We start from the raw sequence: 18,860 nt of genomic DNA, 5'->3' as shown, positions 1-18,860 counted from the left end.
GGCTGCTGCTTTAAAGGACATACAGGAGAAGGAGGACTTTCCTAGCAACAGGAAGAGTGCCAAGGAGGGTATGACAATACAGTATTTAAAAGACTTTGAAGAGTCTAACCAAAGAGTTTGTGCTAAGCTGTAAAAGTAAATAGTGTTGGAAATATGAATGATCCAGTAAGAGAAGCTTAAAAGTCAGACAATAGGGCTTGAACTGATTGAGGTAGATTAACAGGGAGCCATTTCAGGTTCTTGAGCATGGCTGGAACTACAGTCATTTTTTCTATCAGTGGTATTCAGGGCCCACTAGGAGAAAGAAAGGTTAGAGGCAGACCATATGTGAAGCTGTTGTAATCATCCAACAGTAGGATGAAAAGACCCTGAACGAGGGAAGTCATATGGAAAGGGAAAGGAAATGAAAATTAAGAGAGCTATTCTGAAAGATCTAATACAAATCAGTAAGACACTTGTGTCAAAGATGACAATACAGTTTTCGGCCCAAAGCAATAATGAAAATGATTGTTTTGACAAAAATGTAAAAGGTGGAACTAAAAATGTTAGACAAAAATGACACTTCACATGTAAGACATATTGGGATAGAGTAGATTTCCTGTGGACAGCTAAAAATACTAGAACAAAACAGCATTAAATGTTTGTGACTGGAGAAATTTTGCATGTTGGTATCAGTGTTAGTTTTTTTAAGATACTAATTTGCCAAGTTTTGAGGACAGACAACTCACCTATCAGTTCCCCAATTCTATGATTCTGTGATCTATCACCTTCAAATAATAAAGGAAGACCAAAACTTAAGGGTTATGTTTCAAAGAAACTTGGTAAGTTAGGGTATTAAATCTATTTGACTATATTGTTCTTGAAGCCAAGTGCTATGCATAGTATTTCAGTAACACCTAACCATTTATAAATGTGTTCAATAGAAGAATGTTTTTACCTCCACCCTCAATTCATGAAGTATTTCCTCCTAGGAAGAATTCACTTTATCTTGTTATTTTCACTCTATTATTTAAACAGATAAATTTATGTTTATAAGGAAAAACAAAAAATCACATTTCTACACTTTCTCTTTGAGTGTTATTAAACTAGTTGAAGAATTAAGTCTGCTGGTTTCTGGCTTTTTAAAAAAAAATTAAAATAAAAACAATTAAAAATTGGCCAGGCACAGTGGCTCAAGCCTGTAATCCCAGTACTTTGGGAGGCTGAGGCAAAAGGATCACTTGAGCCCAGGAGTTTGAGACCAGCCTGGGCAACATAGTAACCACCTCTACAAGAAAAGTTAAAAGTTAGCCAAGGGTGGTGGCATATGTCTGTAGTTTCAGCTACTCAGGAGGCTGAGGTGGGAGGATCACTTGAGCCTGGGAGGCTGAAGTTGCAGTGAGCCATGATCATGCCACTGCACTCCACCCTGGTTGACAAAGCAAGACCCTATCTCAGGGGAAAAAAAAATTAAGGATTAAGAAAAACATCTGACAAAGGACTAATATCCAGAATCTACAAAGTATGCAAACAAATCAGCAAGAAAAAAAAAAAAATTCCATCAAAAAGTGGGTTAAGGACATGAATAGACAATTCTCAGAAGAAGATGTACCAACCAAGATAGGCCAACAAGCGTATGGAAAAATGCTCAACATCACCAAGTATCAGGGAAATGCAAATCAGAACCACAATGCGATGCCACCTCACTCCTGCAAGAATGACCATAATCAAAAAATTAAAAAAAAACAGGTGTTGGCATGGATGCAGTGAAAAGGGAACACTTTCACACTGCTGGTGGTAATGTAAACTAGTACAACCACTACGGAAAACAGAGTGGAGATTCCTTAAAGAACTAAAAGTAGCACTTTGGGAGGCCAAGGCGGGCAGATCACGAGGTCAGGAGATCGAGATCATCCTGGCTAACATGGTGAAACCCCGTCTCTACTAAAAATACAAAAAAATTAGCTGGGCGTGATGGTGGGCGCCTGTAGTCCAAGCTAGCCAGGAGGCTGAGGGAGGAGAATGGCGCGAACCCGGGAGGCGGAGCTTGCAGTGAGCCGAGATCGCGTCACTGCACTCCAGCCTGGGGCCTGGGTGACAGAGCGAGACTCCGTCTCAAAAAAAAAAAAAAAAAAAAAAAGAACTAAAAGTAGATCTACCATTTTATCCAGCAGTCCCACTACTGGATATCTACCCAGAGGAAAAGAAGTCATTATACAAAAAAGATACTTGCACATGCATGTTTATAGCAGCACAATTTGCAATTGCAAAAATATAGAACCAGTCCAAATACCTATCAGTCAATGAGTGGATAAAGAAAATGTGGTATGTGTATACAGACACACACACACACACACACACACACATATATACGCCATGGAATACTACTCAGCCATAAAAAGAAATAATGGCATTCACAGCAACGTGGATAAAATCGGAGACTATTATTCTAAGTGAAGTAACTCAAGAATGAAAAACCTAACATCGTATGTTCTCAGTCACATGTGGGAGCTAAGCTATGAGGATGCAAAGGCATAAGAATGATACACTGGACTATAGGGACTGGGGGAAAGGGTAAGAGGGTAATGAGGGATGAAAGAATACACACTGGGTACAGTGGACGCTGCTTGGGTGATGGGTCCACCAAAATCTCAGAAATCACCACTAAAGTACTTATTCATGTAATCAAATGCCATGTGTTCCCTCAAAACCTACTGAAATCAAAAATTAAAAGAAAAGAAAAATAACTTTTTCCATACAAAATGTGGCTTCCAGATCCTTAATTAAGTAGGAAAGTCATAGCCTTTTATGTTTCCTTTCTGTTAAATAACACAATAAAGAAAAATACAAGTTCAATATCTTAATTTTAAAAATAGGTTTCAACTTAACCTGATTATATTATTCTACAAAAATTTAACTTGAGAGCCAAGTTACTCTCGTGTGGTCAAAAGCTATCAGGTTTTCTGAAGTTAGTGAGACATCTAGTGGTAAATACAAAGTGGCTAGATAACTTTCTGCATTTAAAAAAATTTCTCGGCTGGGCATGGTGGCTCACGCCTGTAATCCCAGCATTTTGGGAGGCAGAGGCGGGAGAATCACGAGGTCAGGAGATAGAGACCATCCTGGCTAACATGGTGAAACCCCATCTCTACCAAAAATACAAAAAATTAGCTGGGCGTGCCGCCATGCGCCGGTAGTCCCAGCGACTCGGGAGGCTGAGGCAGGAGAATCGCTTGAACCCGAGAGGCACAGGTTGCAGTGAGCTGAGATCGTGCCATTGCACTTTAGCCAAGAGCGAAACTCCATCTCAAATAAATAAATAAATAAATAAATAAATAAATAAAGTCATTATGGTGTACAGGCATACTTAAAAACCTGTGTAACAGAATAAAGCTGTAATTTTTAAGGCCTTGAATTAATAAAATATGTAATGAAACAAGATTAAGACGCTAGCATATCTAAAGGGAAATTTTTAAAGTTAAATTTCCTTACATTATAGACAAGATTAACCTCCTTATTGCCAAGGGCTTTGAAATTAATAATATGAGAAGCAGCATACAAAAACATTAAATTTATAAAAAGGTCTGAAATAAATGTTCTGGAGGAGTACTCTTATTCTACTTCTCCTACCTAAGAATCTAAAATATTAGAAATTACACTAAACTGCTAGGATTACAGGTGTGAGCCACCACGCCTGGCCCCCATATACCTATTTTATCTGCATTTTATTATGAGTTGGTGTTGAATTTTTGTCAAATACTTTTTTTCTGAAATTAATTGACATGATTTTTTTTCTTTTAGCCTTTTAGTACAGTAGACTACATTGATTAATTTTCAAATACAAAATCAGCTATGTATCCTTGTAGTAAACCCCACTTTGTCATGTTGTGTAATTCTCATATATTGATTAATTCTATTTGCTAATCTTTTGTTAAGGATTTTGCATCTTTATTTACAATGGGTATTGGTTGGCAGTTTTCTCCTTTTTTGTGTGTGCTTCCTTTGGTTTTGGCATCAGAGTGAATACTGACTTCTTAAAATGATTCAGCAATGTTCTCTTCTATTTTCTGAAAGAGTTTGGGTAGAATTGGTGTTAATTATTATTATTTTTTGTTGTTGTTGTTGTTGAGACAGTCTCACTCTGTCACCCAGGCTGGAGTGTAGTGGCACAATCTCGGCTCACTGTAACCTCTGCCTCTTGAATTAAAGCGATTCTCCTGCCTCAGCTTCTTCCAAGTGCCTGGGATTACAGGCGCCCACCCATGCCCAGCTAATTTTTGTATTTTTAGTAGAGATGGGGTTTCACCATATTGATCAGGCTGGTCTTGAACTCCTGACCTCAGGTGATCCAACTGCCTCGGCCTCCCAAAGTGCTGGGATTACAGGAGTGAGCCACCGCGCGTGTCCGATTTAAACATCTTCAAGGAAACACATCAAAATGTAACCAGAAGTTGTTTCTGGGTAATGGGACCACGGGGATTTCTATTTCTTCTTTGGCATATTTGTATTTTCCACTTTTTTCTATAATGAACATCTATTGTTAAAACAGGTAAGATATTGAGTTTTAGCAAGATAAAATATGCAAATAGAAAAGAAATAAAAGAAATATACCCAATGTCAACAGTGGCTGCCACTAGATGATGGCATCATATGAGATTTTCATTTTCAACTTTTTTTTTTTTGAGACAGAGTATCATTCTGTCACCCAGGCTTTAGGATTGCAATGGCACAATCTCAGCCCACTGCAACCTCCGCCTCTTGGGTTCAAGTGATTCTCCTGCCTCAGCCTCCCAAGTAGCTTGGACTACAGGTTTGCACCACCCTGCCAGGCTGTTTTGTATTTTTAGTAGAGACAGGGTTTCGCCATGTTGGCCAGGCTTGTCTGAAACTCCTGGTCTCAAGTGATCTGCCTGCCTTGGCCACCCAAAGTGCTGCCACCTTGCCCGGCAAATTTTCATGTTTAGCTTCGATATTTTCTGAATTTTCCACAAAAAGCATATATTAGAATTATATTGGTAAAATCACATATTATATCACCCCATTTTAGATGAATGGGAAGAGGAAGATAAGTGGTTACATAGGAGAAGGGGCACTTCAGTAAACTAAAACTAAGAACTTCTGCGTTATCATCAACTGCTATAGAGTCTTTCTTTCAAAGATGTCTAATTGTCAGCTGAGCGCAGTGGCTTGCACCTGTAATTCCAGCACTTTGGGAGGCTGTGGTGGGCAGATTGCTTGAGGCTGAGAGTTTAAGACCAACCTGGTTCACATGGCGAAAACTCATCTCTACTAAAAAATACAAAAATTAGCCAGGCGTGGTGGAGCACACCTGTAGTCTCAGCTGCTGGGGAGACTGAGGCATAAGAATCGCTTGAACCTGGGAGCCACGATTGTGCCACTACACTCCAGCCTGGGTGACAGAGTGAGACTCTGCCTAAAAAAAAAGAAAGAAAAGAAAAGAAAAGAAAACTCAGGGGACCCTAACAGCTAGCTGCCTTAACATAGCTGATAGGCTATCAAGTTCAGGTCAATTAAATTTGTTCCACGTGGTTCTGCAGGAAGTAGCCACAACCAGTGTGGTGGGGCTGCAATTGGAATTACACTGAGACAGACCTTGAGATAGGAGGAAGGATTTTTGAGTAGTTTGAAATGGCAGAAGATACATTGGTCTTGAACCTGCTCTTCAAAGTGTGGTGCAGAATTGCAGCCTGGCTTCAGAGGAAGCGTATTAGACAAGTACTGGGTCTCAGCCCACAGCTCAGACCTACTGAATCAGTGCCTGCAGTTTAAAAAGATGCCCAGGGCCAGGCGTAGTGGCTCATGCCTGTAATCCCAGCACTTTGGGAGGCTGAGGCCGGCAGATCACTTGAGGTCAGTAGTTTGAGACCAGCCTGGCCAACATGGTGAAACCCTGTCTCTACTAAAAATACAAAAATTAGCCAGACATGGTGGCAGGCACGTGTAATCCCAGCTACTAGGGAGGCTGAGGCAAGAGAATCACTTGAACCCGGAAAGGCAGAGGTTGCAATGAGCTGAGATCGTGTCATTGCACTCCAGCCTGGTTGACAAAAGCGAGACTCTGTCTAAATAAATAAATAATATTTCAGATAGTTTTTTGTGCCTATTCTGCTTATGTAAATAAAAAAATTTTGAGACATGATCTCACTGTGTCACCCAGGCTGACATACCATACTGAATTCTCATATTACTCCCAGTAAAATCTTAGTTGATTCTCTTAGGCTTCTTTGGCTGTCTAACATTTATCATTTCATATGCAAATAATGATAGTTTTGTCTCTTCCTTTTCAATACTTATACTCTTTCCTTCCTTTCCTCTTTCCTTTCCTTTCCTTTCCTTTCTTTGTTTTTCTTTCTTAAGGCCTTGTTGTCACCCAAGCTGGAGAACAATGGTGTAATCTAGCTCACTGTAATCTCAAACTCCTGGGTTTAAGGGACCCTCCTGCCTCAGCTTCCTGAGTGTCTGGGACTACAGGCAAGCAGATAATTTTAAAAAATTTTTTTGTAGAGATAAGGTCTCGCTATGCTGTCCAGGCTGGATTTTGTGCCTCTTTAGAGGAAGGACTCAGGTTTCCTTTTCTTCCTACTTTTAAGAGCTGTTTTTGTTTTGTTTTGTTTTGTTTTGTTTTAATTGGGAATTGTCTGTTGAATGTTAGCTAAAACAGTCAATAAAAGGTATTAAGTGCCAGCTGCATGAAAGACCCTAAGTTAGACACAGTCAGCCCTCTTCATGAGCAGGTCCACATCTTCAGATTCAACTGAATGAGGCTGAATATTTGAAAAAAGAAACAATAAAAATACAAATAGAAAGTACAGTATAACAACTGTCGCCATTGTACAACACCTATACATTTTATTAGTGATGACTTAAAGTACATGGGGCCAGGCACTTGTGCTCACACTTGTAATCCCAACACTTTGGGAGGTCAACCTGGGCAGCATAGTGAGACCTTGTCTTTATTAAAAATAAAAATAAAAAAAGTAGCCAGGTATGGTGGTATGCAGTTGTAGTTCCAGCTACTCAAGAGGCTGAGGTGGGCAGATCACTGGAGCCCAGGAGGTTGAGGCTGCAGTGAGCTGTGATTGTGACACTGCACTCCTGCCTGAGCGACAGAGGGTGATCCTATCTCTAAGTAAGTAAATAAAGTATATGGGGGGATGTGTGTTGGTTATATGCAAATACTGCACCATTATATGTAAGGGATTGAGCATCTACAGATTCTGGTATGGTGTGGGGGCAGTATCCTAGAACGAGTGCCCCGCAAGATAGCAAGGATGACTGAACTGTGGAAGAGTCAAAGCTCTGTTGAACAACATACAATTCCTGTCTTCAAGAAAGTTATCTCATTAGGTAGATGAGACTTATAATGAATAAAAGGAATGAATACAGATTTGGAGATAGTGGTTGTTGTGATGGATAATCTTAATTGTGTTTTCTTCCAAAACAGATCCATTCTCATAGAAGGGCATCAGAGGAAGATAAAGAAGGACCCTCGGCCGGGCGCCATGGCTCACACCTATAATCCCAGCACTTTAGGAGGCCTAGCCAGGTGGATCACAAGGTCAGGAGTTAGAGACCAGCCTGACCAACATAGTGAAACCCCGTCTCTACTAAAAATACAAAAATTAGCCAGGCGTGGTGGTGGGCACCTATAGTCCCAGCTACTCGGGAGGCTGAGCATTGCGCCACTTCACTCCAGCCTGGGCGACAGAGTGAGATTCCATCCCCCACCACCACCCCCACCACAAAAAAAAGAAGGATCCTCAGTGTCAGACATCTGAGCCCAAGCTAACCCCATCATAACCCCTGTGACCCACACATATACATGCTCCACTCCAACTAATCAATCGAACTTGTGACATTCTTTCCCTGGACAATGAGTCTCATGATCTCCCGACCCTGCACCTTGTGACCCCTCCCCTGCCCACAAGAGATAATCACCTTTAACTGTAATTTTCCACTGCCTACCCAAATCCTATAAAACTGCCCCATCCCATCTCCCTTTGCTGACTTTCTTTGTGGACTCAACTCACTTGCACCCAAGTGAAATAAACAGCCTTGTTGCTCACACAAAGCCTGTTGGTGGACTCTCTTCACATGAACACACATAACAGTTAGGAGTTCGAGACCAGCCTGACCAATGTGGTAAAACCCCATCTCTACTAAAAATGCAAAATGAACCAGGCATGGTAGCACAGGCCTGTAATCCCAGCTACTTGGGAGTCTGAGGCAGAAGAATCGCTTGAACCCAGGAGGCAGAGGTTGCAGTGAGCCAAGATTGCGCCATTGCACTCCAGCCTGGGCAACAAGAGGGAAACTCCATCTCAAACAAAACAGAACAAACAAAAACCATGAAGCTGCACAACAAGGAGTCTTCCAACGAGGATGAGATCTTCAACAGGGACGCTGGGTAAATGACGGGCCCTCACGGTTCCCATCTAAAATGAGGAGGGGGTGAGAAGCTTAATTGCTCCTTTCAGGAATCAAAACCTTGGCATTGTTATTCTTATCCCAGGGACAGCGAAACCCCAACAGAGAAGACCCCAACAGGAGAATCAGCTGCTGAGGGGGAGGAGAGTAACCCCAGCCCACCTCAGGGCTCCTGCAAAATTACATATTTTTCTTTTTTTCTTTCATAATTGAGATTTTATTGGTTGAGGATCAGTGTCATGCGCGTCCGTGTGAAGAGACCACCAAACAGGCTTTGTGTGAGCAACAAGCCTGTTTATTTCACCTGGGTGCAGGCGGGCTGAGTCCGAAAAGAGAGTCAGCAACGGGTGGTGGGATTATCATTAGTTCTCATAGGTTTTGGGATAGGCGGTGGAGTTAGCAGCAATGTTTTGTGGGCAGGGGGTGGATCTCACAAAGTACATTCTCAAGGGTGGGGAGAATTACAAAGAACCTTCTTAAGGGTGGGGAAGATTACAAAGCACATTGATCAGTTAGGGTGGGGCAGAAATAAATCGCAATGGTGGAATGTCATCAGTTAAGGCTATTTTCACTTCTTTTGTGGATCTTCAGTTGCTTCAGGCCACCTGGATGTTTACGTGCAGGTCACTGGGGATATGATGGCTTAGCTTGGGCTCGGAGGACTGACAGTACAGACATTTCAATTTGTACACAATTCTTATTATACGTAACGAAAATCTAAAAAGCCAGGTATTGTAATTCTTTTTTAAAGTTCTTCCAGTGACTTTCCAGCTTAAAAATTGGAAGCAAATTTTCCTTAAGAGGCTATCAAGTACCAGTATCTTCACATGTTGATAAGCTGTTGTATACGGCCCACAGTTCACAACTGAATAGCATGTACACTACATATTCCAATTTTTAACCTTTCACATCACAGTAACAAAGTTATTAGGAAAACAGGACTACCACAGCCAAACATGTTACAGACTGCACACAATTCCGACAGGGAGAGTCATGATCGAGGAGTGGTTTTCTTTAGGAAACAATTCTACTAAAAAGCAAGATGGGAATAGAAGTAATTTAAAATGTTCAAGACATTAAATGCAGGACTGACTCCATATTGCCATTTAATATGCTTTGTATTCTAGGATATAAAAACTAACCCCCCATCTATGGAATGTTAAGCTGACACCCGAGACAGTCAAAGCCTCCCAGAATTCAATATCCTACACTATTTTTTGGTTGTACCAAAAAATAAATAACCAACAAATGATTTCGCCTTTTAAAAAAAAAAGCATTTACACTTAAGAAATGGGATGAGGTGGGATTCCCTCCTTCTCAAAAATGTTTCTAGAGCTACTAAAAAAACCTGCATTTACAAAATAGTTGATAAAAATATTCCTCTGGATTGTACAAGAAGGGAGACAGGGACCACTGATAAGACATGGTATATGGTATTAATCAGACTTGGCTTCTTTCTCTCCTGCTTCATCAGAGGCTGGACTCTCCTCAGTTTTCATTTCCCCATTCATTTTCTGCAGGTAAATCTTTTTTCTTTTTTTTTTTTCTTTCTTTCTTTTTCTTTTTTTTGAGATGGAGTCTCACTCTGTGGCCCAGGCTGGAGTGCAGTGGCGCGATCTCGGCTCACTGCAACCTCCGCCTCCCGGGTTCACGCCATTCTCCTGCCTCAGCCTCCAGAGTAGCTGGGACTACAGGCGCCCACCTCCACACTCGGCTAATTTTATGTAATTTTAGTAGAGATGGGGTTTCACCGTGTTAGCCAGGATGGTCTCAATCTCCTGACCTGGTGATCTGCCTGCCTCGGCCTCCCAAAGTGCTGGGATTACAGGCGTGAGCCACCGTGTCCAGCCACTGCAGATAAATCTTCTTTAGTTTCTTGGTTAGCCACTTTGGCCTGTTTTCCGTTTGCTCCCCTTTTCCCTTTTGTTTGCACTTTTTTCTCTGAAGATTTACCCTTAGCTGCTGGCTTTTTCGGCTTCGCTTCCAGTTTTGCAGGAGGTTTAGCTGACAACCGCACCTGTCTCCTCTTGGGCTCTTCCTTGGCGGCCCGTTCAGCGAAGCTGACCTTCCTCTTGGGCATCTTGGCAGCGGGGAAGGAGCGTGCCAGGTGCCTTCGGGCCGCGGTGTGCTGAGAGCCTTCGAGAAGCTGGGCTGCCTGACCACTGCCACTCCTTCGGCAGCCAAAGCTGCTTTTATTTTTCTTTTATCAAAGAATATATATAACTAATTATAGACATGCAGTAAGACATTAAATGTGTAGTTAAATATTTATGCATAAATAGCAAAGGCCATCAGAAAGAAAAGCAGGACTGAAGCCAGCGGCCCACACATCCACAGAGGCAGCGGGCAGAGGAAGCACAGGGCCTTGGTTCCCTCCCTTGTTTCCCAGTCTAATTAGTCACCCAGGCCTGAAAACATATCCTCAGGGGTGGAGATTTTACAATTAAATACCGTTGTTTTCGGTGCCCTCTCCCTTGGTTCATCAAGCACCAGTCATAAAATACCACATACTTGACCTCCTGCCCACAGGCGACCTCCCACCTCCTGGCCCCTCTCATGGGATCACTGGGCCTGCCTGCACTGTGGGGCCAAGCCCCGTCTTTTTCCCAAGCCCTCAAGCCCACGCATGAATGTTCATCCAGACTTGGTTGGAGCTTTTCACCCTTACAAGATGGTGGAAAATTCACATTGGTTTTTTCATAATTTGTTTTTATTTTTAAAAATACCAACCTTAAGCTGGGTGCGGTGACTCACGCCTGTAATCCCAGCTCTCAGGGAGGCAGAGGCAGGAGGATAGCTTGAGCCCAGGAGTTCAAGACCTGCCTGGGCAATATATCGAGACCCCGTTCTCCACAAAAAGGAAAAAAAAAAGACCAAAAAAAAAAAAATTCCCAACCCTTGGATAGCAGGGAAGTGCTGGAGGGGTAGGGTCAAAAGAGCGTGAGAGCAGTAATTTCCCAAGACTGGCCTCCGCGGGACTGTATTTCAGAAAACACACTTGGGGGACTACCTCTCCATTCACACTTACTGCCCCAGCCTCTCCCCATCCCCCACGGATGCACATCCATAGCTGCACAGTTCCACAACGGCAGTAGAATGTTGCAGAAGGCGCAAGGATTCCTCCACTCCATCTTCAAGGAAAAAGTCACTAATAAATCACATTTGGTAGGTTAGTGAACATTAAATACATTATTGAGCAAAAGAAAATCAGAATGAACAAGAATTGGTAATCTACCTAACTGAACACAAATGAACTCAGGCAGTTGGTAATAGGAGGTAAAGAACGGCGCTAACTGCAGAACAGTTGCCCCCCACCTTCCCAGGAGCAGTGTGACTGGGAAGCAGCCCCGTCACACTGGGCTGTTCATGCTGGTGTGCATGCATGCTGGTGGGATTTCTAAGCAAAGTCAGCCATCCATCGGTTCCGATGAGTTTGCTGATGTTGGACAAAAGACACCTGTTGTCTAGCTGCCTGCCCCAGTTATCTCCCAAAGTTCTTTACTGAGAATGAAAAGCATCTTTCTCTGTGTGGTGACTTCAGTGGGCCAGCAAACATTTGAGTTTAAAGCACAAGACTAAATAGTTATAGGCAGAGTAGCAGCTAACATTTACAATTTGCCTTCTTGATGCCAAACCCTGGGTTAGGCCTTTTACAGTCTTATATCATTTTGCCCAGCAATCCATGGAAGCATAGTTTTTAAAATCATCATCTGACTTAGGTGACCTGCCCAAGTGTCCAAGACCACACATCCAAATGACAAGTTAGGGTTTTAAGCCAGGACTGTTAGACTTCAAAGCCTCTTAACCATTCCACTGCCCTGCTGTAGGGCACAGGGAGATAGAGGGGGATAAGCCATGGTTGCCATCAAAGAGTCAATAACGATAACATACGGATGGTGAGGATGATGGCAGCTGCTGTTTATTGGGCACCAGCTGTGGTCAGGTACAGTGCTACGCACTTTAGTTCCACTGTTAAGTCACCAGGACAAAAACTCCCCACACCAGCTCTGTAATAGGGGTGAGTGTTGGACATAAGCAGGGAGCTGACAAGAAGCCAAGATCAGGCTGGGCATGGTGGCTCATGCCTGTAACCCCAGCACTTTGGGAGGCTGAGGTGGGTGGACCCAGGAGTTCAAGACCAGCCTGGCCAAGGTGGCGAAACCCTGTCTCTATTAAAAAATACAAAAATTAGCTGGGGGTGGTGATGCGTACCTGTAATCCCAGTTACTCAGGAGGCTGAGGCAGGGAGAATTGCTCGAACCTGGGAGGCGGAGGTTGCAGTGAGCCAAGATGGGGCCACTGCACACCAGCCTGGGCAACAGAGCGAGATTCCATCTCAAAAAAAAAAGAAGCCAAAATTAGAGATCCTTGCACTGCTGGGCTCCCAAAGTCTGGATTCTGAGCACCTCCAGGTTCCTATTTTGGCATATTTACATAATTTCACATTTTAATGCCTAGATAATTATTTTATATAACAAAACATTTTTTACGTATCTCAAATGTGTACCTTTTTCCTTTGAGATAGGTCTTGATCTGTCACCCAAGCTGGAGTGCAGTGGTGCATTCATAGCTCACTGCAGCCTCAAGTTGTAGGGCTCAAAAGATCCTCCTGCCTAAGCCTCCAGAGTAGCCGGGGGTCTACAGGTGTGTACCACCATGCCTGGCTACAATTATTATTCCCAAATGCTATCCCACCATATTTCTAAAAACTCCCAAAGTAAGATTCTACCTTGCCCAGTTTGTCCTCAATTAAGCAGTTTTGTCTAAGCCCAGAATTTCTGCTGGGCCAGCCTGTGGATGAGCTCTCTCTCCCAGGCCGGTGCCCATCCCTTTCTGTAGCCTGGGAGGGAGAGGGGCACCCAGGGTCACATGGAACAAAACAAGACTGCCTAGGGCTACCTCTGTCTCCATCTCACTGACGGCAAACCACAGCTCAGAGGGCCAGCTCTTAAGTGAGACATGAGTGCCAGGGAGAGGTGGACACAAGGCCAACAGCTAAATGAATGAAAATTCTGATTCCAATAAACCTGCCAGATAAATAAAGCATTTTTTAAAAGATGGTTAAATAAGGCGGTATCTGATTAGGGCAAACTTGATGCAGACAAGAAATGCAGCGGTTCAGAGGAGGGAAGGTCAGGCCACCTGGGGAGAGTCCATGAAAAAGATGGAACGTGCCAGACGCTGTGCCTGGTGCTGGGAGAGAGTTGACTAGGACAGCATCCCTTTCCTCAAAGGGCTCCTAGACTCGGGGGAGGGCCGGACATCTGAATACATCCTGAGGAGACAGTGTGGGACGGCACGGTGGCAGTGGAGCCAGCCCTGGTTCTTCTCTTGGTTGGCTGGAAAGGAGTAGATGTAAGGGATGGCTTAGAAGAAGGGAAGTGGAAGAAAAGTTTTCTGAGCTGACAAGAGGAAGGAAAGGCCTTCTAGACAGGACACTACAAAGGCAGGGAAGCCCTAAGCAGAGTGAACACCAGACTCCACAGGTTAAGGGCTCAGTCACACAGGACCGCCCCCACATCAGACCCCAGGTGCAAGGCCAAGCATCACCTATGCATCTGACCAGCTGGCTATAAACTGGAGGTCCCAACAGCTCCCTCCTCAGGTTTGAACATTTGCTAGAACAGCTCACAGAACCCAGGAAAACAGTTTTCTTACTATTGCTGATTTATTACAAAAGATATTTTAAAGGATACGAATGAACAGCCAGATGAAGAGATACACAGGGTGAGGTCTGGAAAGGTCCTTGTGGAGTTGGGGTGCACCACCCTCCCGGCACATGGATGCGTTCGCCAACCCGGAAGCTCTCCAAGTCCTGTCTTTTAAGGATTATTCTGGACACTTTGTCATGCAGGCATGATTGAGCTCCAGCTCCATTCCCTACCCCAGAGGCTGGGGAATTGGGCTGAAAGCACAAAGCTTCCACCCATAGTTAGGTCTTTCTGGTGACCAGACCCAAATAAAGAGCCCACCAAGAGTCACCTCATGAGAACAAGGGACGCTTCTATCACCCAGAAAATTCCATGGGATTTAGGAGCTCTGTGTCAGGAACCAGGTTCAAGGACCAAATGTTAGAATAAAAGATGTGCAACCATAAAAAACAGCGAGATCATGTCTTTCGCAGGAACACGGATGGAGCTAGAGGCCATTATCCTCAGCAAACTAAGACAGGAACAGAAAACCAAACACTGCATGTTCTCAGTTATAAGCGGGAGCTAAATGATGAGAACTCATAAACAAGAGACACTGGGCCCTAGCTGAGGGTGGAGGGTGGGAGGAGGGAGAGGAGCAGAAAAAACTACTGGGGACTAGGCTTAGTACCTGGGTGATGAGATAATCTGTGCAACAAACCCCCGTAACACAAGTTTACCTATATAACGAACGTGCACATGTATCCCCTAACCTAAAATAAAAGTTTAAAAAGGAAAAAACACCTGGGAGAAAAGAAAAATGATAAATTAACAACAAAAAAGAAGACAACGCTCTTAGCACCCCCATCATTCAGGAATTTCCAAAGGGTTTAGGAGCTTTGTGTTAGGAACTGGGGGCAGAGACCATATATATATATATATATGTCTTCTTATATTACACTACCCCAGATAGGAAAACAGAAATTACCCTAGCTATTTCAAACAAAAAGGGGTTGTATATAGGCAATTAGTGCTTATCACTGGAGGGGCTAGAGGTGGTGAAGGTTGGGGAGGAGGAGGTTGCACCCCTGGCTTTCAGGCTGCTTTACCACAGCTGATTTCCAGAGGGTGGAAGAAGTCAGGAAACTCGGGAAACCGCTGCTGAGGTCCTTGCAGCCCCATGGTCCCCAGGCTGGTGACTGGTGGGGGAGTATGGAGTTCAGCTGACCAGAGCCTGCACATGTGCTGCTACGGGGGAGGAAAGGATGACTTCTACCTCCTTTCCACATTCCAAATCCCACGTGACTCCATTTTATTGGCAGCACCCCGCTGGCAAGGGAGCCTTGATGTGTGCTTCCTGGGCTTCCAGCAGCTGCACACAAAGGGGTGAAATGAGTGTCACGAGCAGCCACCACCCTGCAGCACACTTCCACATTCAGGCGTGCTGGGGAACCCCACTTATAATTGGATGTGTCCTGGCGCTCTACTCACTTTTGGTAGGTGTTTGGATGTCCGAGGCTTTGCAAAATAAGAAGGCGGGGAGTCTACGGTGGAGTCACATGGTGGAGACCTAGCTAAGTCAGAGGCCTGGAGAGGTGTCACTCTAGCTGGGCAGCAGGTGACACACAATCATGCCCTGAGTTGATTGGAGAAACACCTGAGATTGACCTGGAGTTTGTTCTAGAATGTTTTCACTGGAATGAAAGCTGAGCAGTCTGCAGGCCATATAGTATTGGAGAAAACATAGCCCTCATCGAAAAAGGCTGCCAGAGAAAAGGTGTCCACAGGGAAATTCAGCGGTTTTGTTTGTCTGTTTTTTCTTTTTTTTTTTCAGATGGAGTTTTGCTCTTGTTGCGCAGTCTGGAATGCAATGGCACGATCTTGGCTCACTGTATCCTCCACCTCCTGGGTTCAAGCAAGTCTCCTGCCTCAGCCTCCCTAGTAGCTGGAGTTACAGGCATGCACCACCACGCCAGGCTAATTTTTATATTTTTAGTAGAGACGGGGTTTCACCATGTTGGTCAGGCTGGTCTCGAACTCCTAACCTCAGGTGATCCACCCGCCCCGGCCTCCCAAATGGCTGGGATTACAGGTGCGAGCTGCCGCGCCCAGCTTGTTTTTTTTGTTTGTTTGTTTTTGTTTTTGTGTTTGTTTTTGTTTGAGACAGTCTCACTCTGTCACCCAGGCTGGAATGCAGTAGCATGATCTCGGTTGACTGCAACCTCTGCCTTCTGGGTTCAAGTGATTCTCCTGCCTCAGCCTCCTGAATAGCTGGGATTTTTCTAAAAACAGATTCCACCATGTTGGCCAGGCTAGTCTTGAACTCCTGACATCAAGTGATCTGCTCACCTTGGCCTCCCAAAGTGCTGAGATTACAGGCACGAGTCACTGCGCCCCGCCAGAAAATTCAGTTTCTGAAAATACATCTGTGGATCTCTAGCCTTGAGCATCCTTGGATGCTGCTTTAAATGACTGATCCTCGATGCCTCCCTTCTAACTCACACGCGCACTCCCCCACATCAGTCTCCCAGAAAAAGGGACTTCTTTTATTGTATTATTATTTTTATTTTTAGAGACGGGCCTCACTTTGTTGCTCAGGCTGGTTTTGAACTCCTAGCCTCAAGTGATCCTCCCACCTTGGTCTCCCAATACTGAGATTACAGGCAGGAGTCCCTGCGCCCGGCAAATCCTATATTAAACCCTTTTGTGTTCACTCTGCGTGCGGTACTGCAGAGAGGGCAGGGAGGAAGCAGAGGTGCCCCGGCGTCTTCAGCTGGAGGTGAACAGGGCGCTGAGGGTGGGAGAGGCCGGGAGCCTGGGGGTGGGAGGCGGGACCGCACCTTCACAGGGACACTGCCACCCCTATCCCGGAGGTCAGGACCTCTCGCCCAGCTCTGGCTCTGAGGTCCTGGAGGGAGGGAGATGCTGTTGCGACTCCGAAGACTGGGGGAGGGCCACCCCCATTCCAGAAGAGTGAAAATCCTGAGCCTGAAGCACAAGTGGAAGCGGTTGGAGCTGAGGCTTTAGAGAGTGGCTTTCGAAAGAGGGTCTGGCGCCGCCCTGTGGACTGTTCGGGCTCGCAGGGCTGAAGGCTCCGAAGACCCAGACTTGCGAACCGTGGGGAGGTTCCACGCGGATGGGGGCCACAGCCCCCGCCGGAGCCCCCACACGAGACCCACCGACTTAAGACATGAGAGCTCAATAAGCTCCTTATTTAACGCACTGTTGTATCAGGTCCCTGTGGGAGCTACTGGCCCTATACCTAATAGAGGAGCGGGTGCACGCATTGGGTTGGTGAGCTACCGCCACAGCAACGCGCGTCCTAATCAACCGTCCCAAACGGCGGCTGGAACAAGGTTCTAGCAGGCCTGTGCTTGGGCTTCAACGCTGGGCCGGCCGCTGCGCTCTGCGGCTCCCTGAAGGCCTGCGGATCGGCCAGGGGGCTCCGTTCCTTCTGGGCCGAGGCTGAAGAAGCAGCGGCTGCACCAGAGAAGGGCTTCTGGGTGAAGGTGGAAGCGCACGGGGCCCGCGAAACCGCCTAAGGCGTCTTCAGACGTGGGCTTGGAACTGGCAGGCTTTCGTTTCTGCTTCATTCCATGGCTAGTGCAAGTCACGTGGGCAAGCCCGAAGTCAGGGGGCGGGAAAGTACCCCCCACCCACAACGAAACCATGGCAAACGGTGGGTGCAGGTAGGGCTGAGGAATTGGGGCTAATTGTCTATCTATCCCGGTGAGTGAGGAGACCTGCTTTGGGGGTTCCACAGCCTGGGTCTGCTTTTACAGTGGTGTCTGTCACTGTGAAGACTCCACCACGGGTCGCCATCAGGTCAGGGACCCTGCAAGGCAAGAACTACATCTTCCTCTGCACACAACCCCACTCCCTTTCCCCCATGCCTAACACCACACCCCCTTCCCCCCATGCCTAACCCCACACTCCCTTCCCCCCATGCCTAACCCCACACTCCGTTCCCCCCATGCCTAACACCACACTCCCTTCCCCCCATGCCTAACCCCACACTCCCTTCCCCCCATGCCTAACCCCACACTCCCTTCCCCCCATGCCTAACCCCACACTCCCTTCCCCCCATGCCTAACCCCACACTCCCTTCCCCCCATGCCTAACACCACACTCCCTTCCCCCCATGCCTAACACCACACTCCCTTCCCCCCATGCCTAACACCACACTCCCTTCCCCCCATGCCTAACACCACACTCCCTTCCCCGCATGCCTAACCCCACACTCTCTTCCCCCCATGCCTAACACCAAGCCCCGCCCTGAGGGATGACTCAGGAATAGTACTGAGAGCATTTTAGGCCATTCCTGCGTTATCCCCATGTGACTTGTTATGAAATATAGACTGACTTCCTGAAGATCAGCAAATAGTGCTAAGTATTTGGCTTGTAATCTGTAAAGAGACTCTGCCATTTGGAGCTGGGAGCTGTCCCCAGATCTGTCAGACACCAAATCCCATATCTACTGCCACCCAAAGGGAACTCCAGAAGAAAGGGGTTATATAGGGTCAAATACCAAGGCAGGTTAGTGAAATTTCTCTAGAGGCCATTTAAAGCTGGAGTCTCACCACCTGAATTGCCCTCAGAGGAAGACTGTCTAGGTCGCAAACCTAGTCAGGGGTCCACATGGACTTAAGGACAATTTTTTTTTTTTTTTTTTTTTTTTTTTTTTTTTTTTTTTTGAGACAGTGTCATTCTGTCGTCCAGGCTCGAGTGCGGTGGTGTGAACCCGGCTCACTGCAAGTCTCAACCTCCTGGGCTCAGGTGATCTTCCCACCTCAGCCTCCTGAG

General features: G+C 45.6%; 2 protein-coding genes across 2 annotated transcripts; both read right to left on the bottom strand.

The window, feature by feature from the left end:
- Positions 1-9,730: 9,730 nt before the first annotated feature.
- Positions 9,731-10,507, bottom strand: LOC126938955 (non-histone chromosomal protein HMG-14-like). The gene is made up of 2 exons (XM_050763761.1): positions 10,280-10,507; positions 9,731-9,941 (listed from the first exon to the last, which is right to left on the bottom strand). The coding sequence occupies exons 1-2, from the start codon at positions 10,505-10,507 to the stop codon at positions 9,864-9,866; spliced, it is 306 nt and encodes a 101-aa protein (XP_050619718.1). The 3' UTR covers positions 9,731-9,863.
- A 6,127-nt stretch (positions 10,508-16,634) lies between these two features.
- Positions 16,635-17,837, bottom strand: LOC126938954 (uncharacterized protein FAM215A-like). The gene has a single exon (XM_050763760.1). It carries the CDS (start codon positions 17,726-17,728, stop codon positions 17,417-17,419), a length of 312 nt encoding a protein of 103 aa, XP_050619717.1. The 5' UTR covers positions 17,729-17,837; the 3' UTR covers positions 16,635-17,416.
- Between the last annotated feature and the right edge of the window lie 1,023 nt (positions 17,838-18,860).

Source organism: Macaca thibetana, chromosome 16 (assembly GCF_024542745.1).
Source record: "Macaca thibetana thibetana isolate TM-01 chromosome 16, ASM2454274v1, whole genome shotgun sequence".
Lineage (NCBI taxonomy): Eukaryota > Metazoa > Chordata > Mammalia > Primates > Cercopithecidae > Macaca > Macaca thibetana.
The sequence above is the reverse complement of the archived record's forward strand: the minus strand, read 5'-3'. Positions and strand labels throughout refer to the sequence as shown.

Bases quoted from the DNA above. Each gene is read 5' to 3' on its own strand.
- LOC126938955 (XM_050763761.1), bottom strand. From the start codon at position 10,507: ATGCCCAAGAGGAAGGTCAGCTTCGCTGAACGGGCCGCCAAGGAAGAG. The intron at 9,942-10,279 runs GTGGCTGGACAC...ATTTACCTGCAG, and splicing joins CTAAAGAAGATTTATCTGCA to AAAATGAATGGGGAAATGAA.
- LOC126938954 (XM_050763760.1), bottom strand. From the start codon at position 17,728: ATGGTTTCGTTGTGGGTGGGGGGTACTTTCCCGCCCCCTGACTTCGGG.